Below are 20,765 nucleotides of genomic sequence, written 5' to 3'. Positions count from 1 at the left end.
TTCCTTGGATCATAAGGGCGTTATCACTTGTGGCTCTTTGCACCTAGCAGGGAGGTAATCATATGGTCCTAGTATATCGAGCTTCACGGTCTAGGTAGGGGAGAGCAGATTGCTGTTCTCAACTCGCCTCCTTTTCATTCCAAGGACTCTTCTACTAGATCCAGTTCTCGGGACAAGACGCTACAGATTCTCCGTTCTCAATCATCGATATCATTGTGTTAGGACCACTATTTGCGTTCCGTTCCCGATGAAGTGCAGAGGAAGTATACCGATCCTTTCCACCACAGAACAATACAGTATTTGCACAAATGGGCAATCTCCCCTCATCACACGAATGCATCCAAAGCTATACTAGCATAGTCAAAAGCTCATCCTTGAGGGCTGGCTTCCGCTTCCAAGTCCATCTCCAGAGCGGTATGTAGCCTTGGTTTTTCAATCTACACCTTCTCCACGGCAACCTCGCGTTCCTCGACAGACTCCTTTTCACCACCAATACTCTGCCGTCGGAACTCTTGGTCCTCCATGCGGATCTGGCCGAGGACGATCTTGTGTGCCCGCCTCGCAGGGTATTCTCGGCTAAAGAGGCGGTCCATGGATTCGAGAGGGATGCCCTTGGTCTCGGGTACCAGGAAGTAGACATAGACGGCGGCGCAGAGCATGAGGGAGGCGAAAAACATGTATACGCCGTAGGACATTGCGGCGAACATTTGAGGCGTGAAGCTGGGGTTGCTAGCGTTAGCTACAGTTTCCGTTTCGGGGCGTGCAGAAGTGTATCGACTTACCGAGCAATGATAAAGTTCCAAAACCAGTTGTTCGCAGCGGCAAATGCCTGCGCCAGAGTTCTAACGTTCTGATCGAACATTTCCGAGTTCAAAACCCACGGAGTTCCGTTCCATGATGGCGTATAACAAACTGTCCATAGGTAGAAGAAAGCCATAGCCGAGATACCGCCCGACGAGAGCGTATCGCTTGGATGGTCGGCAGGTTTTGCCACTGCGATATAGCCTCCAATGTACCACATGCAGAGAGAGCCCGCGACGGCCCCGTACATGAGAAGCGCGCGGCGGCCGAGTTTGTCGATGAGAATGAAGAGCCAAAACAAAGTAACGACGGTCTTGATGACTCCGAAGATGCCGGTAGTTAGGAGGGAGGTATTGGTGCCGGTGACCCCAATCGACTTAAATACCGTGGGACTGTAATAGTTTATCGCGTTAATTCCTGTCGCGTTCTGCCACAGGAAGAGGGAACCACCAAGGAGGAAGCGATAGGTGACTTTGCGGTCGGTGAAAACTGCTCGGAACGGTTGCCAGAAGCCCAAGCCGACCGTGGAACGTTGAAGCTCGATGGCGTTGTCGAGGACAAAAATCTCTTCTTGCATATAGATATGATCGGCCGGAAGCTTTCGCAGCCAGCATAAGTTCTTGACTCCTTCTTCACGGCGTCCGCGGGAGAAGAGCCATCTGGGCGATTCTTTGATGACCCATGCGCCCAAGAACAAAAGCCCAGCCGGGATGAGTTGGATGGCAAACGGAATGATCCATTGCTCATGGGAGGGTGACATGGTCTCTGAGACGCCATAGTTGATCCAGAAGCCAACAAGCCCTCCAATCTGCCAGGCCATTTCGTATAGTCCAACCAGCCTGCCACGGATGGCCGGAGGGGCGATTTCAGCGCAATAGATCGGCGAGAGGTTTGACGCCCCACCAACTCCTATCCCAGCAAGCACACGGCCTCCATAAATGAGACCCAGGCCACGGGCTCCATTGGCTCCTAACATCATCCCTGCACCAAGAACGAAGACGGCGGCGAAGATGAGGAGTCCGATTCTTCGTCCAAGGAAGTGGCCGGCGGGATAGGCGAAAAAGGCGCCAAAAAAGGCACCTGCTTGATAACAGGAGACAATGTTGGCTGAAAGGAGGTTGACTGCCGACTTGGAGAGGTTGTCGAAGTGGAATTCGTCTTTGAACGACGTCAAGGCGAGAGTACCCCCGATGAAGGCGGAGTCGTACCCGATCATCATGGCAGCAGACGCAGCCACCGCCGCGGAAAAGTAGACTCTCCAGTTGTAGACATCCTTGGGAGTGGGACGGTCTTCGACCAAGTGAAGGAGACCCATATTGAATGATGTCGTTGAGAATTCAAAAAGGGTCGAAGAAGATGTGTTCTGGAGTTGCGGATGGAGGAGTCTGGGGAAGCACCAGAATGAGGCGGAGTATATGTATACAAAAGGGCCAAGAGGAGGGAGCTGTGAGATTGGACTACCAGACAGCCTGTTGGATGCTCACAACTGCCAAATACGACCACCGGAGAAGAGTTTTTCTCCACGAGCTTATGGTGGGCTCTCCATCCGGGGTCCTCGATTGAACTCTTCTGCTCGTCGTCTATCATTGCCGGTTACATCGACGGGGATCAGCCCCCAGTTGTGGAGTGAATCCTCCTGGCCATTCGGCTTTTTGGCAGATGAATAGCCGGTGAAAGGCGACATGGCGGAAAAGACTTTATCCTGTAAGGATTTTGCCTCCGCCACCTTCCCAAAGGCTTTTTTCGCATCTGCGGGGGACGATCCGAACGTGGCTGGCCAGCATTGTCGGGGTTTGCATTGCTATTGCATCGGCAATGGACGACACGATTGCAGGATCAGTGAGCTCGTCTTGGTGCCCATCAAGCTAAACGCCAATATTCGAGGATCAACGAAGAAGGAGGCGACGTTCAAGGGACCGTTCCATTCCAGAAGTTGGAGTTTGTCGTGAATAGCTTCTAAGGGCATCGAAAGCCGTCTGACAGTCGGATTGACAGGGAGCTTCAGTGTGCCAGAAACATCAGATCTCAGCAACCAGCAACCAGCATTAGATGCAAGGCTTTCCCTTTCAGTGTACACCCAGCCATGGCACAATTTTCACCTCCGGACACCTCTTCTCTTGATCGTGTTGCTTATCTTGTTGGATATCCTATTGCCCATTCAAAATCGCCCTCATTACATCATGCCATCTACTCCGCCGTTGGACAGAGATGGGGCCAAATGCTCTGCGAAACGACCGACCTCGAATGTTTCTTGAGGTACCTCAAGAGTGACCCAAAATGCATGGGAAGCGGGGTGACCATGCCGTTCAAAGTTGCTGTCATCCCCTATCTCGACGAACTCACAGATGAAGGGAAAGCGATCGGGGCAGTCAACACAATTGTATTCAAGACCGGCCCAGGTGGATCAAGGATATATTGTGGCACAAATACTGACTGTCTGGGGATCCGGGATGCCTTTCTCACAAATGTCGAAGGCTCTCCCTACCGAGGGAAGCCTGGTCTCGTCGTTGGAGGCGGTGGCACTTGCAGAGCAGCTTTGTATGCACTACAGCAATTCATGGGCTGTTCGCCGATATACATAATCAACCGTGATGCTGGTGAGGTCGAGGCTGTGCTTCAAGAATGTCAAGCTCGAGGAGTCGGAGATAACCTGATATACGTATCCACGACGGACCAAGCCAAATCACTGCCATCACCAGCAGCAGTAGTCAGCGCAGTCCCGGACTTCACCCCTGTGACAGAGACAGAGAAAATTGTCAGAGAGATCCTCTCCATATTATTGAACGGAGGCGAGAAGGGTGCTTTGTTGGAGATGTGTTATCATCCCTCTCCTGATACTGAAATATCCAGACTAGCTCAAAAAGCGGGTTGGCAGGTGGTCGGCGGTATTGAAGCCATGATAGGACAGGGACTTGCGCAAGCAAGTCTGTGGACTGGCATTGAAATCGACGACAGGCTGCGTGATGTGGCCCGAAAGGCGGTGCAGAGACAGATGACCAACGCAGACTGAAAAGAAATTGACAGCAATGTACTGAACATACCGCAACTTGTACTTATGTCTGAATAGATTTCCATCGGGCGGGTTTGGTGACGAAAACCCTGACCAATTTGTTGTCTATGTGAAAAACTCCTCCCCGTCGATCAGATAGGACGTGTTCTTCTGAATTGACGCATGGGCGGCCTCTGCCATGCAGCGCTTAGGCGCTTTCCTTCCAGTCATTGATTCGAATTGACCGACAGCTTGCTCGATCAGGGCTTCGATACCATCAATCAGAACCCAGGGTCTTTGCGTTGACGCTCGAAATCTCTTGATCTGCCTGATCAGTGGTGTCTCCTTGGTCATGTATGCCATTTCAACGACAACACCACCACTTGGTGATTGCATCCACTGCTCTGGCATCTCAAAATCTGCGCCTGGATTCCCATCTAGCAGCTCGTGAGTAACACATGACACCACGATAGTCGGAGGCGCAAACTCTGGAGGCCAAGGGTCGCTAGTACGTTCAATGACTTTGACTGGTTCTTGGACATTCGCTGATACGAGCCCGTTTGTCTGAGACCGAGCCCAGTCATTGAAGTGCCGGGCGAGAGCTCGGGTATTTGAGACAGTTCTGTTGTATACAAATATGTGTTTGCAGCCTATCTGCAGCATGGCATATACCGCAGCTCTCGCCATACCTCCAGCACCAATCACGAGGCTGGTAGTCTTCGGCTGGATTGCATTGCGTGGAGATAGGCTTCGGCTGACACAGTTCATTATGCCTATGAAATCAGTGTTGTCCCCGAACCAGCCGATGATTTTCCCTGCACGATTCCTCAGCTGGGCTTGTATGTCTAGTGATGGGGTGAGGCCTGCAGCTTGTTGCCGCAGAGGAATCAGTGTGTTGACGGCCCCAATAGCTTTGGCGTTTCCGCTAAGCGAATGCATATGAGGAACCAGCTTGACCTTGTATGGTTGTACCACACTTAAACCCCCTAAAGCGTCATCCCGCGCAAGAATTTCAATATCCTCCCAGGTGTTGATGGGTTTCGTGCTATAGCGGTGTTTCAGGCCAAGGAGGTTGTAAGCAGCATTGTGCATTGCCGGTGACAAAGATGCCGAGACGTTGGCTCCGACGATATAGAATTGGAGAGAATCGAAGACGTAACTGTCAAAAAGAGCGCTGACGATCTGCCTGGAGGATAGTAGAGGCCGGAAGCTATATTCACGACCTGTTTTGCCCTCGGGGAGACTGGGATGAGTAACCGTTGTCAACACAGGGTTCATTATCTGGGATGTCCGACCCAGGAATCCGACATTGTATATTATTGCAATAAGTCGAGGTCCGGGAACGTCTTTCAGTTGTTCGGCGAACCATATCGCTGCGTCATTCTCCTGGCGAGACGTGGGAACATTGAGAAGACGGACCATATCAAACTTGAGATCAAGTGCTCTGTTGTACGAATTTCGCAGTTTTATGTCCTTCCAGCCATTCTCCTTTGAGACATAGTTGGTATAGTTGCCAATCAGTTTAGTATAGCCTTTGACGGCTCTGAGACGGTCAATCTGGCTGGTGTCTAGGTCAAGATCAACGGAGATGAACTGCACTCCGAGTCGAAGTCCTTGCAATAGGACCGCCATATAAGTCTCCATCGTCTGGGATTCAGATAGTCCGCGACTGGCTGACATGAGAATAGGTACGGCCAACGTTCTCCGAGCAGTTGCCACCATCTTGCTCAGCACTCTGGTCGTATTCGACTGCCACTGGTCAACATAAATCTCCAAGACGTCGCCAGCAGCTTCAAGAGCGCCAAAATCCACTCGCCCGTCGGCAAAGTCTGAAGCCCTTATGAGCAGTGCGTGAGTGTACGACCGCAATTCGACGGGGCCATCCAGAGAGAACGGAGATAGCAAGGTCGGTTCAGTCAAGGAACAACCAGTAATAAATCGAACAAAAGACGAAAAATCGGCCTGAGCACTTCTGAGTTTAAAGGAGTAGTTTGGAGATGCGCGGTCTGCCATTTCTGTATCAGCAGAGCCGTGCATAGAATCATCTTCCAGATTATAGAATTCGAAATTGGAGCATTTTCGATGTGTGAAATTACCCTGTTCAAGCAACTTTGCAGCTCGATCGTCCAGGTTGAGAATTGCTTTGATCTGGTCCATGTCTCTGAGCACGAACACCACCGGATTTGTCCGGCTGAAGAGTCTCAAGTATTCTTGAAGTCCGCTTGTGAGGCTTCCGAGACCGCAGTCGATGACGCATCGGTACTTGTTGTCCTCCAGCATTCGCTTGGAAGTCTCAATATCTTGCCGATGGAATTGCTCACTGCCGTGGATTTTGAGATAGTCTTGTCTCGAAAGACCGTTGAGAGTCTGGAAATAATGGTCTTCGGTGACGAAGCGCCGTCCAAGAGCAGTGGCAGCAATGAGACCCAGGGATCGCTTTCCAGACGCCCTGATTCCAACCAGGACAAGAGATGCTTCAGGGTGAAAGAGGCGCCCAGAGGTTGAGCCATCTGGGACTGGTGTCTTCACATAGCGATTTGGAGTGTCTTGCGAGGTATACTCGTCCTGAACAGCGTCGTGCAGCTGCTGGGCTGATGATGTTCGACTGGTGGCCGAACGCGGCGAGGCTGTGCCAGACACTGGAGGTCGAGGCCGACTGTGGCGTGAAGCTCCGTTGAGCCCATCCCCTGCAACTTGACTAGATCTGCTCTGGGAGTCCATAGTGACCATTCATCTTTCCTCAATCTCGTGTGGAAAGTGTTTCGCCTGAGCGTGTACTTCTGGGACCTCAATGGTCATGTTGGTAGTCGTTTTGGAAGAAGCAAAGCAGTGCTACGTCAAATGACCACAGGGTTAGGGAGACGTGAGAGTAGAGAAATCGGTCGGTGCGCCTCTTGTGTACCTAGGTACAGTTGGAGTTTGGTGGGTGGGAAGATGTTGCTTTAGTGGGCTGGTGAGGCGCAGCTTTCCCGCCCCGCAGACAGCGAGCAGGTGCTTCATCCGATCGACATCAGTCTGGGCAACCACCGAGACGTTCAACAGACCAGACACAGACCAGGATGGAATCTGCGACGACGCTCCTATGAGAAAGCATTCCCCGATCCTGATGTGTTCGACTCACCTCTTCCCACAGAACATACGCCCCTTTGAACATGGCTGTCGCACATCTACCTCCTTGTGATGGCTTCACGTAGCACGGACGCGGAGAGACGACGGACCCGGACGAGCGACGAAGAGGACGCTTCAAAGCGATCACGAGCCCGTGTTTCACGCGCCTGCACCCGCTGTCGAGCCCGCAAAGATAAGTGCGATGCGAAGCAACCAGAATGCACAAATTGTATCAATGCTGGACAACCGTGCTTATATGTCGCCGGGAACAAAAAGAGAGGACTACCAGAGGGATATGTCCGTGGCCTGGAGAAACTATGGGCTGTTATGTTACAGAAAGTGGATGGGCTAGATGATACGGTACGGCGTGTAGTCGACCAGAATGAGGAAGAGTTGCTACAGATATGGAATCATCAGAAGATTGGTGACGATCTTCACACAGCATGGAAAGAATCCAATGTGCTTGCAGACCTGGAAAAGCTCCTCTCTCGCCTCGAGCATGGCCCTACAATCCACCAAAAGCGTAAGCGCGACTGCGAAGACGACAACGAAGCAGCACAGCCTCTGAGCGATACTCGAAATGATAGAGCTGTACTCGCGCCAGATTTTAAGGTCATTGAGACGTCAGGAAGTAACGAGCCTGTGAGCAGTCTCAATATACGCGATCTTGGACCTGGCTTTGGAGAGCCTCTGCTTCAGAACAGACCCAGCACTACGAACCCGGAAGAAGTGCCTCTTCCATCTTCAGCCGCGGGACTTTTAGATCAGTATTTCACCTTCACCCACTGTTGGTTTCCCATCTTGGACAGGCCTTCTACCTTACGAAAGTTCTACGAGCATACCAGGCTTCAGAAAGGGCATCGTCTCGACACTGCCGATCTTGCCTGTATGTGGGCCGTTTGTGCCTACACCCACCAACAGACCGGCCACCTTTGGTCGGCGCCTGATGCGATACCTGGACAAACCGTCACCGAAATGCGCTCTTTAGCGAGGAAGATGATACCATCCGAGAGTGGCCCTTTCTCGATTGGTCATGTTCAGGCTTTGTTGTTACTGGTTCTCCTTGATATTGGAATTGGCGACTGGACCTCCGCCTGGATGCTAGTGGGCTCTGCTATACGAGCTTTGCTGATCTCAATGGAGCCGGAATCGGTCTTGTCCAAGAATCTCATCGGTCCATATTCAGATTCTGGCGCTACTGGACACGAAGGCACATCGGCATCTGGACATGAAGCCCCTCGTCGGAAGGAGAAGGGTTGGCAGGCAGTTCTACAAGGCTGTTTTATCTTGGATACCCTCATTGCAGTCTGTGTAAAGAGGCCGTCACATCTTCGGAGTGGTCATTTGGATCCTACTCAGCTTCTCGAGGAAGACGGACACGAAGAGTGGGAACCGTGGAAGGCAGCAGCTGGTAATGATGGCGCCGAGTCCAGAGAACCAGCTTTTGTGATCAGTTGCTTCAACCGATTGACGGAGCTCTGTATGGTTGCCAGTGATGCCTTTTGCACCAAAGCCTCTCAGATGACCAGCGGAATGCCAATAAGTCAGCACGTCACATCATCACTGGGTTCGCTGAGCGGGGAGTACCCTTTCACAGTCTCGGACGTAATACGACGCCCACCACATCAAATGATTCTGCAGGCGTGTCATTTTGCAATTCAAACGATTAGCTCTCAATCAAACGTTGGAGTTCAGCCGGGCCTCAAATGGAAATTCATTGAGAACCTGGAATTATTTGAACATTCGTGGAATCTCTTCGACAAATGTGGCGTTCCATCCATGCTGATCCCACTTTGCCATCTGATCAATGCACAAACCAACACGGCCTCATCGTCCCTGGGCAGTCATGATTTGTGGCAGGAAAGGTTGGACCAGATTCGGTCAAGGTTGTCCTTGATTTGGCCGGGAGCGAAATCTTCCAACGATGGTGGTATGCGGATTTCGTCCAAAGGCCGTTATGATGGAGCTCCAGTGTTGCCATCCAACAGTACCCTGCAGACGCCACCAACATACACCAATTTTGCGCCCGTTCCAAGCATTCGCAGAAATCAAGGAGCAGTAGGAGCTGGCGCAAGGGAGCCGATCCTCTTTCAATACCAGGACATACCTCAATATGCAGGTGTACTAGAGGAGTCACAGCCGAATGAAGCGACATCCGTGGATTATAGTGCTATGAGTATCGACCTGCCCGAGGAGAATTATGAGGCTAGCGTTGGTCCGAATTTCACGACGAAAAAAGCCAACATCTCGGGGTTGGCGACGTCTCCGAGCTTTAACGGAGACGAGATCGATGCCTTATTCCACGAGATGGCTCAACTGGATACAACACAATGGACTGTTGACAGGACCCAAGGGCTCAAGGACTTTGGGTTTGCGGATGACACCACCTTCGAAGCCTTTTGCAATGATCCGGACCGCTTGATGCTGTCGGATGGGTACATGGGTCCTGTTTTCAATAATCATAACAACATGGCCCCTGGAGGTCAAGCTACCATATCGAGCAATGATGGTACTCGAATCGGAAAGATGACATTTGACGATATTTTCCGATGATTAAGGTCGGTGAGAGAGGAGTTCCTATATCGCCTGTTGGCTCTCGGGGCCCTACTCTACCTCTTGAGTAGCCTGGCTTCAGAAATGGTCTACATATAACCTGTAGATTTATTTCAAGATACCATTAACACCGAAGATCTTCTTTTGGCTTGAATTGTTATGTATTCGACTGAAATATCAAGGCATCTCGTCAAGGGGTCTATCTACATCGCAGCCTTGTCTGTCTGCCTTTGAGTCTCGAACGCGAAAGGCTGCAGCCTCGTCGCCGAGGTTTTGCCGCAAATTCCACTTTTGCTCAATGCGCCAGAACAGTTTTCCTTCATCTGCAGCTTTCTGTCTCGACAGCTTTGAGTTACTGGTCACAGCTCCAGATCCTTGTGCCTCCTCAAATCCTCAACAAGCGCGTACTTTCACCCCATAGAGGGTGCTTCCAGGGGCACGTCGCAAATATTGTCCATCTCCCCAAAGCCGTGGAGCTTCCCTGCCTCCGCTGACCATCTGCCCATCCTTACGCTCTCGACTCCTGTTCCCGATATATACTCTACCAAATCTCAGACAGGATGCCTCCCCGTGGCTCCTCGACAGCAATCAACCCAGTCCGCCTACAGACCGTCTCGCGGTTAAAGATCAGACATCCGGACAAACAGGAGCCGAATCCGTGTCTAGGACCCATGACTGCAATGTTGAGTACGTCTCTACCTCGTGCCCAAGGAAGTGAAGGGAGCTCGAGATATTCTAGAAGATACTAGAATCCCACAGGTACAAGAGCTGGGACGATAGAGCGAGACTGTGCGCAAAATGCATTGTGCCGCCACGGATTCTGTGCAAAGGGCCGGAGAAGTTTTATAACACACGCAAAGCATACTGATGTGATTCTTTACAGACTGTTGGGCCGCGGGCGCAGCCTCTGGAGGTTGCGGACACCTTGAGAAAGCATTGAGAGACTGCATGGATGCACCCGTACGTTGCGCATGTTGCACCCTCGGATTGGTTTACGACCACTTCAATACAATCGTGCATTGACTGATCCATGCGCTGCCAGAAAACCCCACCGAAAGGCAAATCCACGATAAACCACCATCTAGGCCGCTTATACCCATTGATCTCGGGACCGAAGAAGAAGACTTGAGAGCGCCAACCATTCTGACAGGACAACTTTCTGATGACCTCTGCCACATCGTGTGTACAATGCTCAAGGGGAGTTCATAAGAGGAGGTCGGCACGGTGTTTAGGGGGGGCCTGGCCCCGCTCAGGTTTAGAGCGTGGACATATGCAGGACTCCCTCGGATTGTACAAACACATGTTCGCAAGAACACGGACGCAAGGTCGCCGCCCGTTCTTTCAAAGCAGTGGTAGGCAGCTCAATACCTCGGGTGCGGTCTAAAGAGGAAGGATTTCAGCATAGCGCGGAATAGACTGGGTGGGCCGCTGTCGACGATTTTGTACATCACAGACTTAGCTGCAGGAAGGGGGCGAGCACGGTCGATGCACAATCGGCAGGCTGAGAGCGCGGGGGTTGATGTCTTGAGCGAGTGCATGGTCAGAACACCCCGCATGGCTGTATAACACGAAGAATAAGATGACTCTGGTGCCAACAATGCCCAAACTTGTCTCCTCCCCATCGATCGAGCCGCTCTCTATTTTTGTCGAACTTGGTCAGTGTAAGACTGGTGGCCTCAGTTTAAAGCCTGGTTAAAGGGCTTCACCAAGTGGTCACCTCCCTAACCAGAACCACCTCGCACCTGCATCGAAACGAGGAAGTTGAGTTTGGTCCAGGCCCAACGAGCGACGCCCGGTGTTGCAGCTTCTTCCACTCATATTCTCCCACGAGCCGCCAAGTATGCAATGCGCTCGACACCAATCGCCTTGCGCTGGCAGGGTTGGCCCGATAACAAGTTCTCTCAAAACCGCCATGTGGAATGCCAGTCCTTCTACCGCGCCCGTACAAGTTCCTCACCTCGTTGCTATTGGGCCCTCTCCACCTCCCAAAGGCCTCGCTAGGATTGGGGTGGGAGGTGGTCTGGCGCTGCGCCACGCTGCCTTTGAAACTGATTAGAGGGAGGGGGCCGCCGAATGCACAAACTCACTTGGATATCTGCCTTGAAGAGTTGATATATGCGGGACACTCCAGAGACACCCCTCCTGCGTTGCGTGACAATATTTAATGTGAGTGTATACTACTATCTCCTCGCCTGTGGCGATCATGGCGGATGGGAGGGTCATCAACTGCCAGAGCCTCACCTCTCAGCCTTACGGAAATTGGGGAGAGTCTCAGGACTTTTGCCGGAAGTGTGCTTCATTGCGGCTGGAAAGAGTGTTTTTCCCTGCCCAAGGACACACCACGCCCGTCACTGTGATCAAACTTCCGAAGAATTATGAAGAGTCATGTCCCCTGTGTCGATTCCTGGACCGAATCTCAAACAACAGCCCTCAGAGGCCGAAACCCATTCTGACCTTTTTGATGGCATATCATCTGTATACCCGCCGTGGTGTTCCGACACTTGACTGTCCGCACCCAGACGTGGTCTTTGGGGTTGTCGGTACAGATCGAGAATTGCCGTTGGCAAAGTTCCTGAATCGGCACGAGAATCTCGAAAAGCGTCAATTCATCTGCGATTCCACCTGTCTCTTGCGAGATGCTGGTCTCATATTACCCATAAACCGGAGCGTTGCCCCTACCCGATTAGAAGGCTGCAAGATAGACGCCAACTCTATCAACCTTGAAGCTGTAAGCAGTTGGATAGCGACCTGCAGGAGACTTCACCCCCAATGTTCAAGACCTTATGCCAATGCTACTGCTTATCCGCGGTGGTTGTTTGACTGTCACGACAGGAGGCTTGTCCGTAATCACGGTAGTGTTGATTACACCGCTCTTAGCTATGTCTGGGGCTCAGCGTTAACCTCTTCGTGTCCGAGTGAGATGCAGGAAACAAACGATGATCTACCTTCATTACCACGGGTGCTTGAAGATGCCATCACTATCACCAAAGCTCTCAACTTTCGATACCTGTGGGTTGACCGGCTTTGCATTCGACGGAATAACAAGCATGAGTTTCACCGCGAACTGAAGAACATGGCCTCGCTTTACCGAGCGGCTCAGTTGACCATCATTGCTCTACATGGGAACAGTGCAGACGACGGTCTCCCAGGCATCAGCACTGCCCGTCGTGATGTGCAGCCTTGTCTTGAAGTTGGAGGCTGTCGGTTGGTTTCCACCATGGGCACGCTAGAGTCGGCGAGGAATCGCTCAAAATACATAACCAGAGCATGGACATACCAGGAAGAAGTCTCATCTAGGCGACGACTGTACTTCACCCACCAACAATTGTATTTCAAATGCGGTACATCGTCGACATGCGAGACCATCGCTGCTCATGGCTCGCTTGAGGAGTTCTTTGTTGAGCCGACGGTCGCCTACTTCGGCGGTACTAAACACGAGTTGGACGAGTTTGACAGAGCCTGGGAACACATCTCCCAAGTGTCAAGAAGAAGCTTAACGTACGAGTCTGACAGGTTGAACGCTGTTCTCGGCCTTCTCGAAGAGCCGTTGTTGCTTGGAGGGCGGACCCGTCTACAACATATATTTGGCATGCCTATCCCGCCTGGCAAAAGATGGAGGGAAGACCGGCTCGCGCCTGATGCACTGTTTGCTCTCTCACTTCTGTGGACAAGGCGTCAAACCGATAGCCGACAACACTGCTTTCCGAGTTGGTCCTGGATAGGATGGAGCGGCGGCAAGGTCATCCCAATTTCCCCAGCCCAACATGCCTCGGAGGGCTCTTGGTCGAACGACGTGGAGGTGTCAGTGCAGGAATGCGACACCGGGAAATTGGGGCGCTTGAACGACCTTTCCATGTTAGCGGAGGCTATAATCGACGAGATGCCCCGAGTTCTGTGCGTCAGGAGTCGAGGCTGTCAGCTTCGCAACCTCATTTTCAGTCCATCGTCTACTCAGCGCGTAAGGGCGAACTTCGTTTCCGGCTTGACGGAGAGATCGGTGCCCATTGACACTGAACTGTGCTCAGACGACGAGTTAAGACGCCTTGAGACGTGCGGGACGGTTCTTGCTTTGGACTTTGTCGACCGGTCGAAAGGACATGACCTGGATCGCTCCGCACCCCTGCTGGTGGTGGCGGCATTGAACGGACTCGACCAGCCGTTTGAGCGTGTAGGAACAATCAGACTGTCGGCGGTTCTGTCGCTCACATACCTGGAGCGGCTGAGACTGGACGACTTTCTATCCCAATGGGAAACTGTGACCGTGCAGATAGGATGAGGAAGAATGTGGGCATCACAGGGCACATTTGCCTTTTGCCTTCACAGAGACAACTCTTCCATACGACTTATATAATGTCCAGTCTCTCTTGTACTGAGGACATCCCGTGGTATGCCCGAGCATGGAGGCACGAGTGTAGCACTGATGATGATCCGAGTAGGGAGATAAAAGCGCAGAAGAGTATAAGTGACTGGCATTCATCCGTCCCAACCAAGCAAAAGGTGCCCTCATGCTATTCGAATCCACAGAACAATTCCACCACGTGTACTTAGTTAGGTACGACCTCTTTCACCATGATCTGATTAAAGTGCTTCGACCAGAGGAATCCAATGTATATTGCTAATCTCTCCTTATTTCCATGTTTCCGATTTCCACTATATAATATTACACTATGCCGCCCCCAAGCCCGATACGCTCGCTCCCTTGGAACTAGGACCGCCTGCGTGAGTAAACCCGTGACCATGACCATGACCATGACCGTGACCGTGACAGTATAGTATAGTAGAGGAGTATATAATCGTAATCGCATCCTAGGACATATTGCCGGCAACAACCCAGACTCCATCGCTCAAGTTTTGCCGTATTTGTGTGTTGTGCTGTGCTGTGCTGTGTTGTGCACATCGCGCGCAATCATTTCATTTCGCATCGTAGTCATGTCATGCCATGCCATGTCGTGTCTCGTGGTAAAAACCAAGGTCCAACGCCTCGTATGACCACGACCCATGCACCATACACCATGCACCATGCCATATGAACCGAACACCCAACAAAACCCAAAACCCAAAACCAAGCAAACGCCATCGAGAAATGCCAAAGACGCTATGGAAACCCTGAAAAGCAAAAAGAGAAAAGGCAATCAAGATCAAGAGTTGAGGGTGGTCGATTTCGCCCGTCACGACCTCTTGAACATGAAATACCCGTACATGCCACCGACATCTTGCTCGACCATCGGGATCTTCCTCATCCCCCACCAGCGCGCACCCATCTTCCACGCCCGCGCGCCGTTGTCGACGCCCGTCCCGGGCAGAGGCTGGCGCACGTACCACCCTCGGCGGCCGAGCTCCTTGACAACCCACTCCAGTTTCCCGCGGTTCCTCGCGTGCGCGGTGCGTCGCTTGATCTCCTGCAGCACGTCGCCGCCGAGTTCGATGACCTCGAGCGGCAGGGTGTCTCTGTCCGTGAGCGAGGACGGCGAGTAGGACAGAGAAAGTTGTGTGACGGAGCGGACCGACGTGAGGTCGAGGTAGCGCAGTGTGCTGTGCTGGGGAGACGGCGCCGAAGTGGGCGATGAGTCATCGTTTGCGGTGGCGACAGAATCGTTGTGCGTGACGTGATCCTCCGCTTCGGAGGGAGCGGAGGGTGAAGATTTGAAGAGGCGCATGATATCGCTGCCGAGGCTGAGGTCCGCGCCACGCAGACCGAGTTCCTCGAGATGCGTGGCGAGACTCCGGAGCACCGGAATGTGCGTGGAATTGACCTTTGCCCCACCCAAATTGAGGGATCGGAGACTCGAGGGCAAAGATTCCAGCAGTCTGGTGACCTCGTCTTCGGCGAGCAGTCTGTGCCGCGACGCGTCGGCCGCGAGGTTCAGGTAGACGACGTTGCCCCTGACGGCGGGATGGGTGGTGAGGAATTTGACCACGCCCGAACCTGTCAGACGCGTGCAGCGTTCGATGTTCAAGTGCGTGATTCTGGCGGTCGGCGGGATGGACAGCAGTGCCTTGTCGTTGATGAGGGTATGCGCGACGTCCAGATGCGTCAGGTTCGTCAGCAGCGGGAGGAGCGATTCGAAAACGGGCTCTTGCAGCGTGGTGCATTCGTGTAGCGACAGGCGTTGCAGGCTTTGGAGTGGAGTGGAAAGTTGCGTCGTGACGGCGGTGAAGGCCTCGGCAAAGGGCCGAGAAGAGCAGGCGCAGAAGTCCAGCGCCTGCATCAGGGGCATGTTGAACACCTTGGAGATGATGTTGATGTCGAGTTCCTCATCGACATGCTCGTGGACCAAGAAGGCCCGCAAGTTCGGCATGACATCCAGGCATGCGTTGAGCGTCTCGGGCTTCAGGAAGGGAGTCTGGTTGCGAGTGCTGCGTGCGCTGCCAAAGCCCATGTTGGAGTAATGGGAAAAGTCCAGCCACTGCACCAATTCTCCGAGCTGGGGGGTGGTCTTGAGACTTCGCATCAATTTGGCGAAGGCCCTCGACTGTGGGATCGAGACGTGTCGGTACAAGACCCGCACGGCAGCCGCCTGGATGGTCTTGGACACGAGTGAACAACTCGCCAGATCGACATGAGGGCGAGCATAGGGATCTGCCGTGTGATCAACCGTCACATAAGAGAGGATGAGCTCCAGAATTTCCTCCGGCATAGCCTCCAGAAACGGAACGCCCTCGTTGCGTGAAAAGCTCGAATCCTGCGACAGAGTCTCGTCCGAGTCGTCGACAATTGCCGTGTCTGCTCCTGTGCGATCGAACTCGTCGGTCAGGCGAATGGAATCTCTGACTTTCTCTCGCCATACCTCGAGACTGAAATCGGCCGGACGCGGGTGGACGCGAGTAATCTCTTTGGCGAAGGGGAGGTTGAACAACTTCTGCGCCGCTCTCCGCTTCTCCAGCTCATCGAGGATCTTTTCCAGCTTTCGTGGATTGCTGCGAGCATATCCTTCCAGCCTGGTTCTGACATGATCCTCGTGGGAGCCACTGAAATGATACGAGCACAACCCCTTGGTCTTACACCACTGACTGCAGGGCCATGCAATCCACTCCACCTCCTCTAGATCCTGAGATGACAGGGACGACCCAAATGACTGTGGGAGGCCATCATCTTTGGGCCATGGTGGTCAGCGGCGGGGACCCATATCCGATGTGGTGGTGATAACGTACCTGTTTCTTCCTTGACTGACGCGTAGGAGAACTTTCTGGAAGCGGTCATTTCTTCGGGCGGTTCGATGAGATGGTGATAATGTGCTTTGAATAACAGCAGTTCCTCAGGCCTTTCGTGTTTCTGGGGAGTAGTAGTAGTAGTAATTTTGTGGTCTGGGCACGGGCCACGGTCTGGAAAGTCAGAAGGCAACATGATGGCTTATTTTCCACCGTGCTCCCTCTTAAGAATTCCTCTAGATTTTACCAGATGACCAAAGAACGCAAAGTGTCCAAGCGAACTCCACCAGCAATCCAAGGGAAAGATGCAGGGAAACAAACAAAGGTGTTCAAAGAGGACCAGTTAGGAAAATATTATGAAACATGGGGGTAATAGAAACATGGGAAAGGGAGGAGAAGGGCAGGAAGATTCTGTGTCACTGCTTTTCAGTTTCCGATGGACGAGTGACATTGGCAGGCCGGAGCAATAACTGTGAGTAATGCGTACCACCGCTCTGCAGAGCCTTGACTTGTCGACTAAGCAGTTAACGGAAGGCTATGAATCATTCTGCCCCGGATTAGTGGACTTTTGTTGTTTTTTTTTCTTTGGCCCCTGCTGGCCCCAGGGTAAAAGAGGACGGCGGCCAGATTTCCGAAAGCATGAATGTTCGGTTGAGGGAGGGATATTCACGGATGGCCAGACAACGAGAACAAAGACCTGAGGTTGGCCGGAGGCAAAGGGATCTCGGCCCTCTTTCTGGAGGTCAGGTGGCTGGAATAATACGTGGCGTTTCCACGGAATGCTTACTTGATGCAAGTGCTTGTTAGATTGATCCAAGGGGGCAAAGCCTCCTAGCATGGCTCGGGGCACGCAAGGGGTCCCAACGATGACGGCGATTGACGCCACGAGGGGGAAAAACTGGCCAGCAGACCACCAGGGCCGCAGCAGCTGGGAGGCGCGTCCGGGAATAACGTGTTGTCAACAGGAGGTTGAGATTACGTAGGAGGAAGAGTTTTCGCCTTGACAGATGGCCGGAGGGCGGGACTCGGCGGGCTCGGCAGACCAAAATCTGGGGTAATAGCGCGCACTAGCCGCTTGGCAATTGGCTGGGAGCCACTCACGTGCGGCATCAAAGTTTTCACCCTTTTTAACCCTGGCTCCGCCCCGTGGACGGAGGATGCCTCCGGTCTGACGAGTACTTGAAATGGCGGAATTGCCTCGACCCTTGACGCCATGTCCACCACTGACCATCAGCGCGGCGGTAGTATTCATACGCAAAAACTATGGTACCCAGGCATTTCCCATGACAAACATGTACAACCCCAAGACGTCAATCATCCGTTGCTCTTCTCCGCAACTAGGCCACATCCGTGACCGCTGGCGCCCTGATGGTTGCGACCATCTCCTCGGCCCTCCCCCGGACTCCAGATGGGACACGTGTAGCTCGAAAAGAGGGGGAATATAAAATAAAGACGGTGAAGGTCCATACTTCGTTGCTGCAACCCGGCCAGACGCCACATAACCCAGGACAACTCATCCTTCATTCATGCATCGACCCATCCTCCCTGGGTGACATCGAACCGCTTGAGCACCTCACCAGTGTTTTGTCTCGATGCAAAAGGCGACTTCAAGCTCAATGCCTCGAACTCGGCCTTCTCAATCCCCGGTGTCCTTGCTCTCCCCCGCAGAGACTCTCCATTGCGCACTCGTTCACACAGTGTTTTCAGCACTCCTCCCAGCCACTCAAAGTCCTTGAGTTCCAGATAGATTTGGCCCGAGATTCGAGTCCACAGTTTGCCGTCGTATTCATAGATGGCGACGAACGTGTTAAACTCGTCCACCAGCGTCTTCTCCATCCAGGCAACATGGGTAGCTACGTCTGCTTCCTGGATGATGATCGGACCCGCCGAATGTAGACTCGGAGAATTGAGAGGCGAATTGGACCGTCGGGGTTCGCCGAGGTTTCCTCCCGAGCTGGCAGAAGATGATCGAAGCTGCGAAGCAACGCTGGCACTGGGGAATCCGTACGACGACTGTCGGAAAGCGGGAGACAGCCCACCTGCACTTCCGGCTCCACCAGGTCCCATGCTGAGGCTTCCCCGAGAATAGGCGCCAATGATGGTGATTGGCAGGAGCACGTTGGCCATGGCACAGTCCCTGATGCCGCCAGCCCAACCAATCCGTCCTCCATCGCGCTTATCACTGGCTTCGTAGCTTCCCATCGTTCGCAATCCATATCCGGCATCCAAGTCGTCCATGACTTCAGTCCCGAGAAGCATGGCAAGGAGGTCGGCCCCTCTTTGGGCGATGTCCCGGATGTAGTTGTAGATGGCTTCCTCACCACCGCATAAATTTTGCCGGAAGTTGAGGGCTGCCGGGACACAATAGTAAGGGGTATTGTCTGCAGTAGCAACAAACTGAAATAGATTGATAAAATCTGATTTGTCGCTCGGTGGGAGAGGGTTCCGAATCGGCGATGATGCCTGGGGCACAAAACCATGTGAGGTCGGAAAGGTGGTTCGAATGAGGTGTTGATTACGCTTGGGCACGTGGAAAACGGCACAGCCTCGTGGGGTAAATAGCCACCTGTATCCTGTCAGATACCCGCAAAGAGTCCTCCCGTTGCGAGAATGCTGGTCTCATATGCCGATTCCACTTACTTGTGGCAGTTGCTGACGAAAAAGTCGGCGTCGAGCTGGGACAAGTTCAGGGGTATCTGGCCAACCCCGTGGGCCCCATCGATCAGACTAAGAATACCATATTCTTTGCACATTTTGGTGATCCTTTCAAACGGGAACCGCACTCCGGGCAACGACACTATCGTCTCAAAAACACAAACCTTGGGATTCAACCCATCGTACAAGACTCGCGATATTGTCTGTGACAGAGCATTGAGGATCTCGGAATGCGTGCAAGGTAGTGAGTAGGCAAAGTCTTGTCCATGTCCGACCTTGCGAAGCTGGAGTTGCGGGTTTGTCTCGACAATGGAAGCCAGCGTCTTCTCAACGGCCCCGTAGATGGTATCGAAATAGATGATGCAGTCCTTCTCCTTGTACTGCAAATTGCGCAAAACGGTGTTGACACCTGCAACATTAGACATGCTCGATGACCAGTCCAATGTTCTGAAGCACCTACCGGATGTAGCATTCTGCACAAAAACGCACTCGTCTGCGGGCACGTTGAGAAGCTTCGCTATCCGCTCCCTCGACTTATCCAAAAGATCAATATATTGGTAGCGAAGGAATTTATCTGGGGCGGCCTCGGCCAATTTCTGATACCCTCGTAGCGCATTGCGGACAGGTAGTGAGTAACTACCGAATGAACCTACAGATCTTCAATTAGGTCCTGTTTATCCCGTTCGAGATCTGAGGCCCCATAATGTCCAGACGACAGTAATGGACAGGCTGAACTAGCAGCAGGGCTTGGCGTTCAGGAGAAGACCTTCTTCTGAAAGGAAGCGGTGTGGATGAGCATACCATGATTCAAGTTGTTATATTTGGGATCAAATAAGAATTGAGCCTTGAAGCCGTGGCCGAACTCGGTGACCTCACCAAAAGAGCCCATTTTGGCTGGCAATCGAAAAATGGATAGCGAGGGATGTCGTGTCGAAGGCGCATTCAGGAGCAACAAGCCCAAAATAGGGGGAACGAGTTAGTAATGAAGCTTCGGGAACTGAGTCCGTACCCCTCCCCTCTCAGATTTTCAAGGCAGCTCGAACCCTGGTATTGGGGCGCGCCAGCAACAAAGTATATGCGGTTCAAAGAAACACAACTGACGGCAGGGAATCAGTCTTTGTCGGTGCCAATGTGGCAGTACCGCTGCGTGACTCAGTCCAAGGTTGAGCTGAAACTCTGATTTTTGAACGGTTACGAGATTTCATGGGGGGGCTAAAGGGCGTGTCCGGGGCGGGAATAGCAATCCAGCCGCAGTTTCTGCAGAGCCAAGGACATCGATCGGGTCTTGTTCGCCCAGGGCGCCTGTGCGTTCCGCGCGGTGCTGGCCACTGAACAAACATCCTTCAACGCTTGGGAGCGCACACAAGAGTTTTTGTTAGGGAGACGAGGACCCATCTCGAGCCCCTTTGGTCGTGGCTGGGTGCTGTCGCTGGGCTGTTTCGGGGTGCGATGGGCCAATCATGGGGGCCGCCTCTCTGGCGTCAGGCCTCTTTGTGATCCTTCGTTGATG

The 20,765-nt window shown here is 52.8% G+C and overlaps 7 protein-coding genes across 7 annotated transcripts; 3 read left to right on the top strand and 4 right to left on the bottom strand.

Moving 5' to 3' along the window:
* Positions 1–437: 437 nt before the first annotated feature.
* On the bottom strand, positions 438–2,116 carry PV07_10615 (uncharacterized protein; the record flags this gene model as incomplete). The annotated part of the gene is made up of 2 exons (XM_016397962.1): positions 438–720; positions 783–2,116. 2 exons carry the CDS (start codon positions 2,114–2,116, stop codon positions 438–440), a joined length of 1,617 nt encoding a protein of 538 aa, XP_016245153.1.
* A 442-nt stretch (positions 2,117–2,558) lies between these two features.
* PV07_10614 (shikimate-5-dehydrogenase) lies at positions 2,559–3,811 on the top strand (the record flags this gene model as incomplete). The annotated part of the gene is made up of 1 exon (XM_016397961.1): positions 2,559–3,811. The coding sequence occupies exon 1, from the start codon at positions 2,885–2,887 to the stop codon at positions 3,809–3,811; it is 927 nt and encodes a 308-aa protein (XP_016245152.1). The 5' UTR covers positions 2,559–2,884.
* A 105-nt stretch (positions 3,812–3,916) lies between these two features.
* PV07_10613 (uncharacterized protein) lies at positions 3,917–6,520 on the bottom strand (the record flags this gene model as incomplete). The annotated part of the gene is made up of 1 exon (XM_016397960.1): positions 3,917–6,520. One exon carries the CDS (start codon positions 6,518–6,520, stop codon positions 3,917–3,919), a length of 2,604 nt encoding a protein of 867 aa, XP_016245151.1.
* A 283-nt stretch (positions 6,521–6,803) lies between these two features.
* On the top strand, positions 6,804–9,600 carry PV07_10612 (uncharacterized protein). The gene has a single exon (XM_016397959.1). The coding sequence runs from the start codon at positions 6,971–6,973 to the stop codon at positions 9,449–9,451; it is 2,481 nt and encodes an 826-aa protein (XP_016245150.1). The 5' UTR covers positions 6,804–6,970; the 3' UTR covers positions 9,452–9,600.
* A 2,054-nt stretch (positions 9,601–11,654) lies between these two features.
* PV07_10611 (uncharacterized protein) lies at positions 11,655–13,727 on the top strand (the record flags this gene model as incomplete). The annotated part of the gene is made up of 1 exon (XM_016397958.1): positions 11,655–13,727. One exon carries the CDS (start codon positions 11,655–11,657, stop codon positions 13,725–13,727), a length of 2,073 nt encoding a protein of 690 aa, XP_016245149.1.
* Positions 13,728–14,039: 312 nt separating this feature from the next.
* On the bottom strand, positions 14,040–17,458 carry PV07_10610 (uncharacterized protein). The gene is made up of 3 exons (XM_016397957.1): positions 17,388–17,458; positions 16,604–17,332; positions 14,040–16,544 (listed from the first exon to the last, which is right to left on the bottom strand). The coding sequence occupies exons 2-3, from the start codon at positions 16,794–16,796 to the stop codon at positions 14,620–14,622; spliced, it is 2,118 nt and encodes a 705-aa protein (XP_016245148.1). The 5' UTR covers positions 16,797–17,332; positions 17,388–17,458; the 3' UTR covers positions 14,040–14,619.
* Positions 17,459–17,768: 310 nt separating this feature from the next.
* On the bottom strand, positions 17,769–20,464 carry PV07_10609 (uncharacterized protein). Its single transcript, XM_016397956.1, has 4 exons — positions 20,057–20,464; positions 19,716–19,904; positions 19,241–19,664; positions 17,769–19,166 (listed from the first exon to the last, which is right to left on the bottom strand). Exons 1-4 carry the CDS (start codon positions 20,142–20,144, stop codon positions 18,125–18,127), a joined length of 1,743 nt encoding a protein of 580 aa, XP_016245147.1. The 5' UTR covers positions 20,145–20,464; the 3' UTR covers positions 17,769–18,124.
* Between the last annotated feature and the right edge of the window lie 301 nt (positions 20,465–20,765).

Source organism: Cladophialophora immunda, assembly GCF_000835495.1.
Source record: "Cladophialophora immunda strain CBS 83496 unplaced genomic scaffold supercont1.6, whole genome shotgun sequence".
In the NCBI taxonomy this organism is placed as follows: Eukaryota; Fungi; Ascomycota; class Eurotiomycetes; order Chaetothyriales; family Herpotrichiellaceae; genus Cladophialophora; species Cladophialophora immunda.
This window is presented reverse-complemented; position numbering and strand designations above follow the sequence as displayed.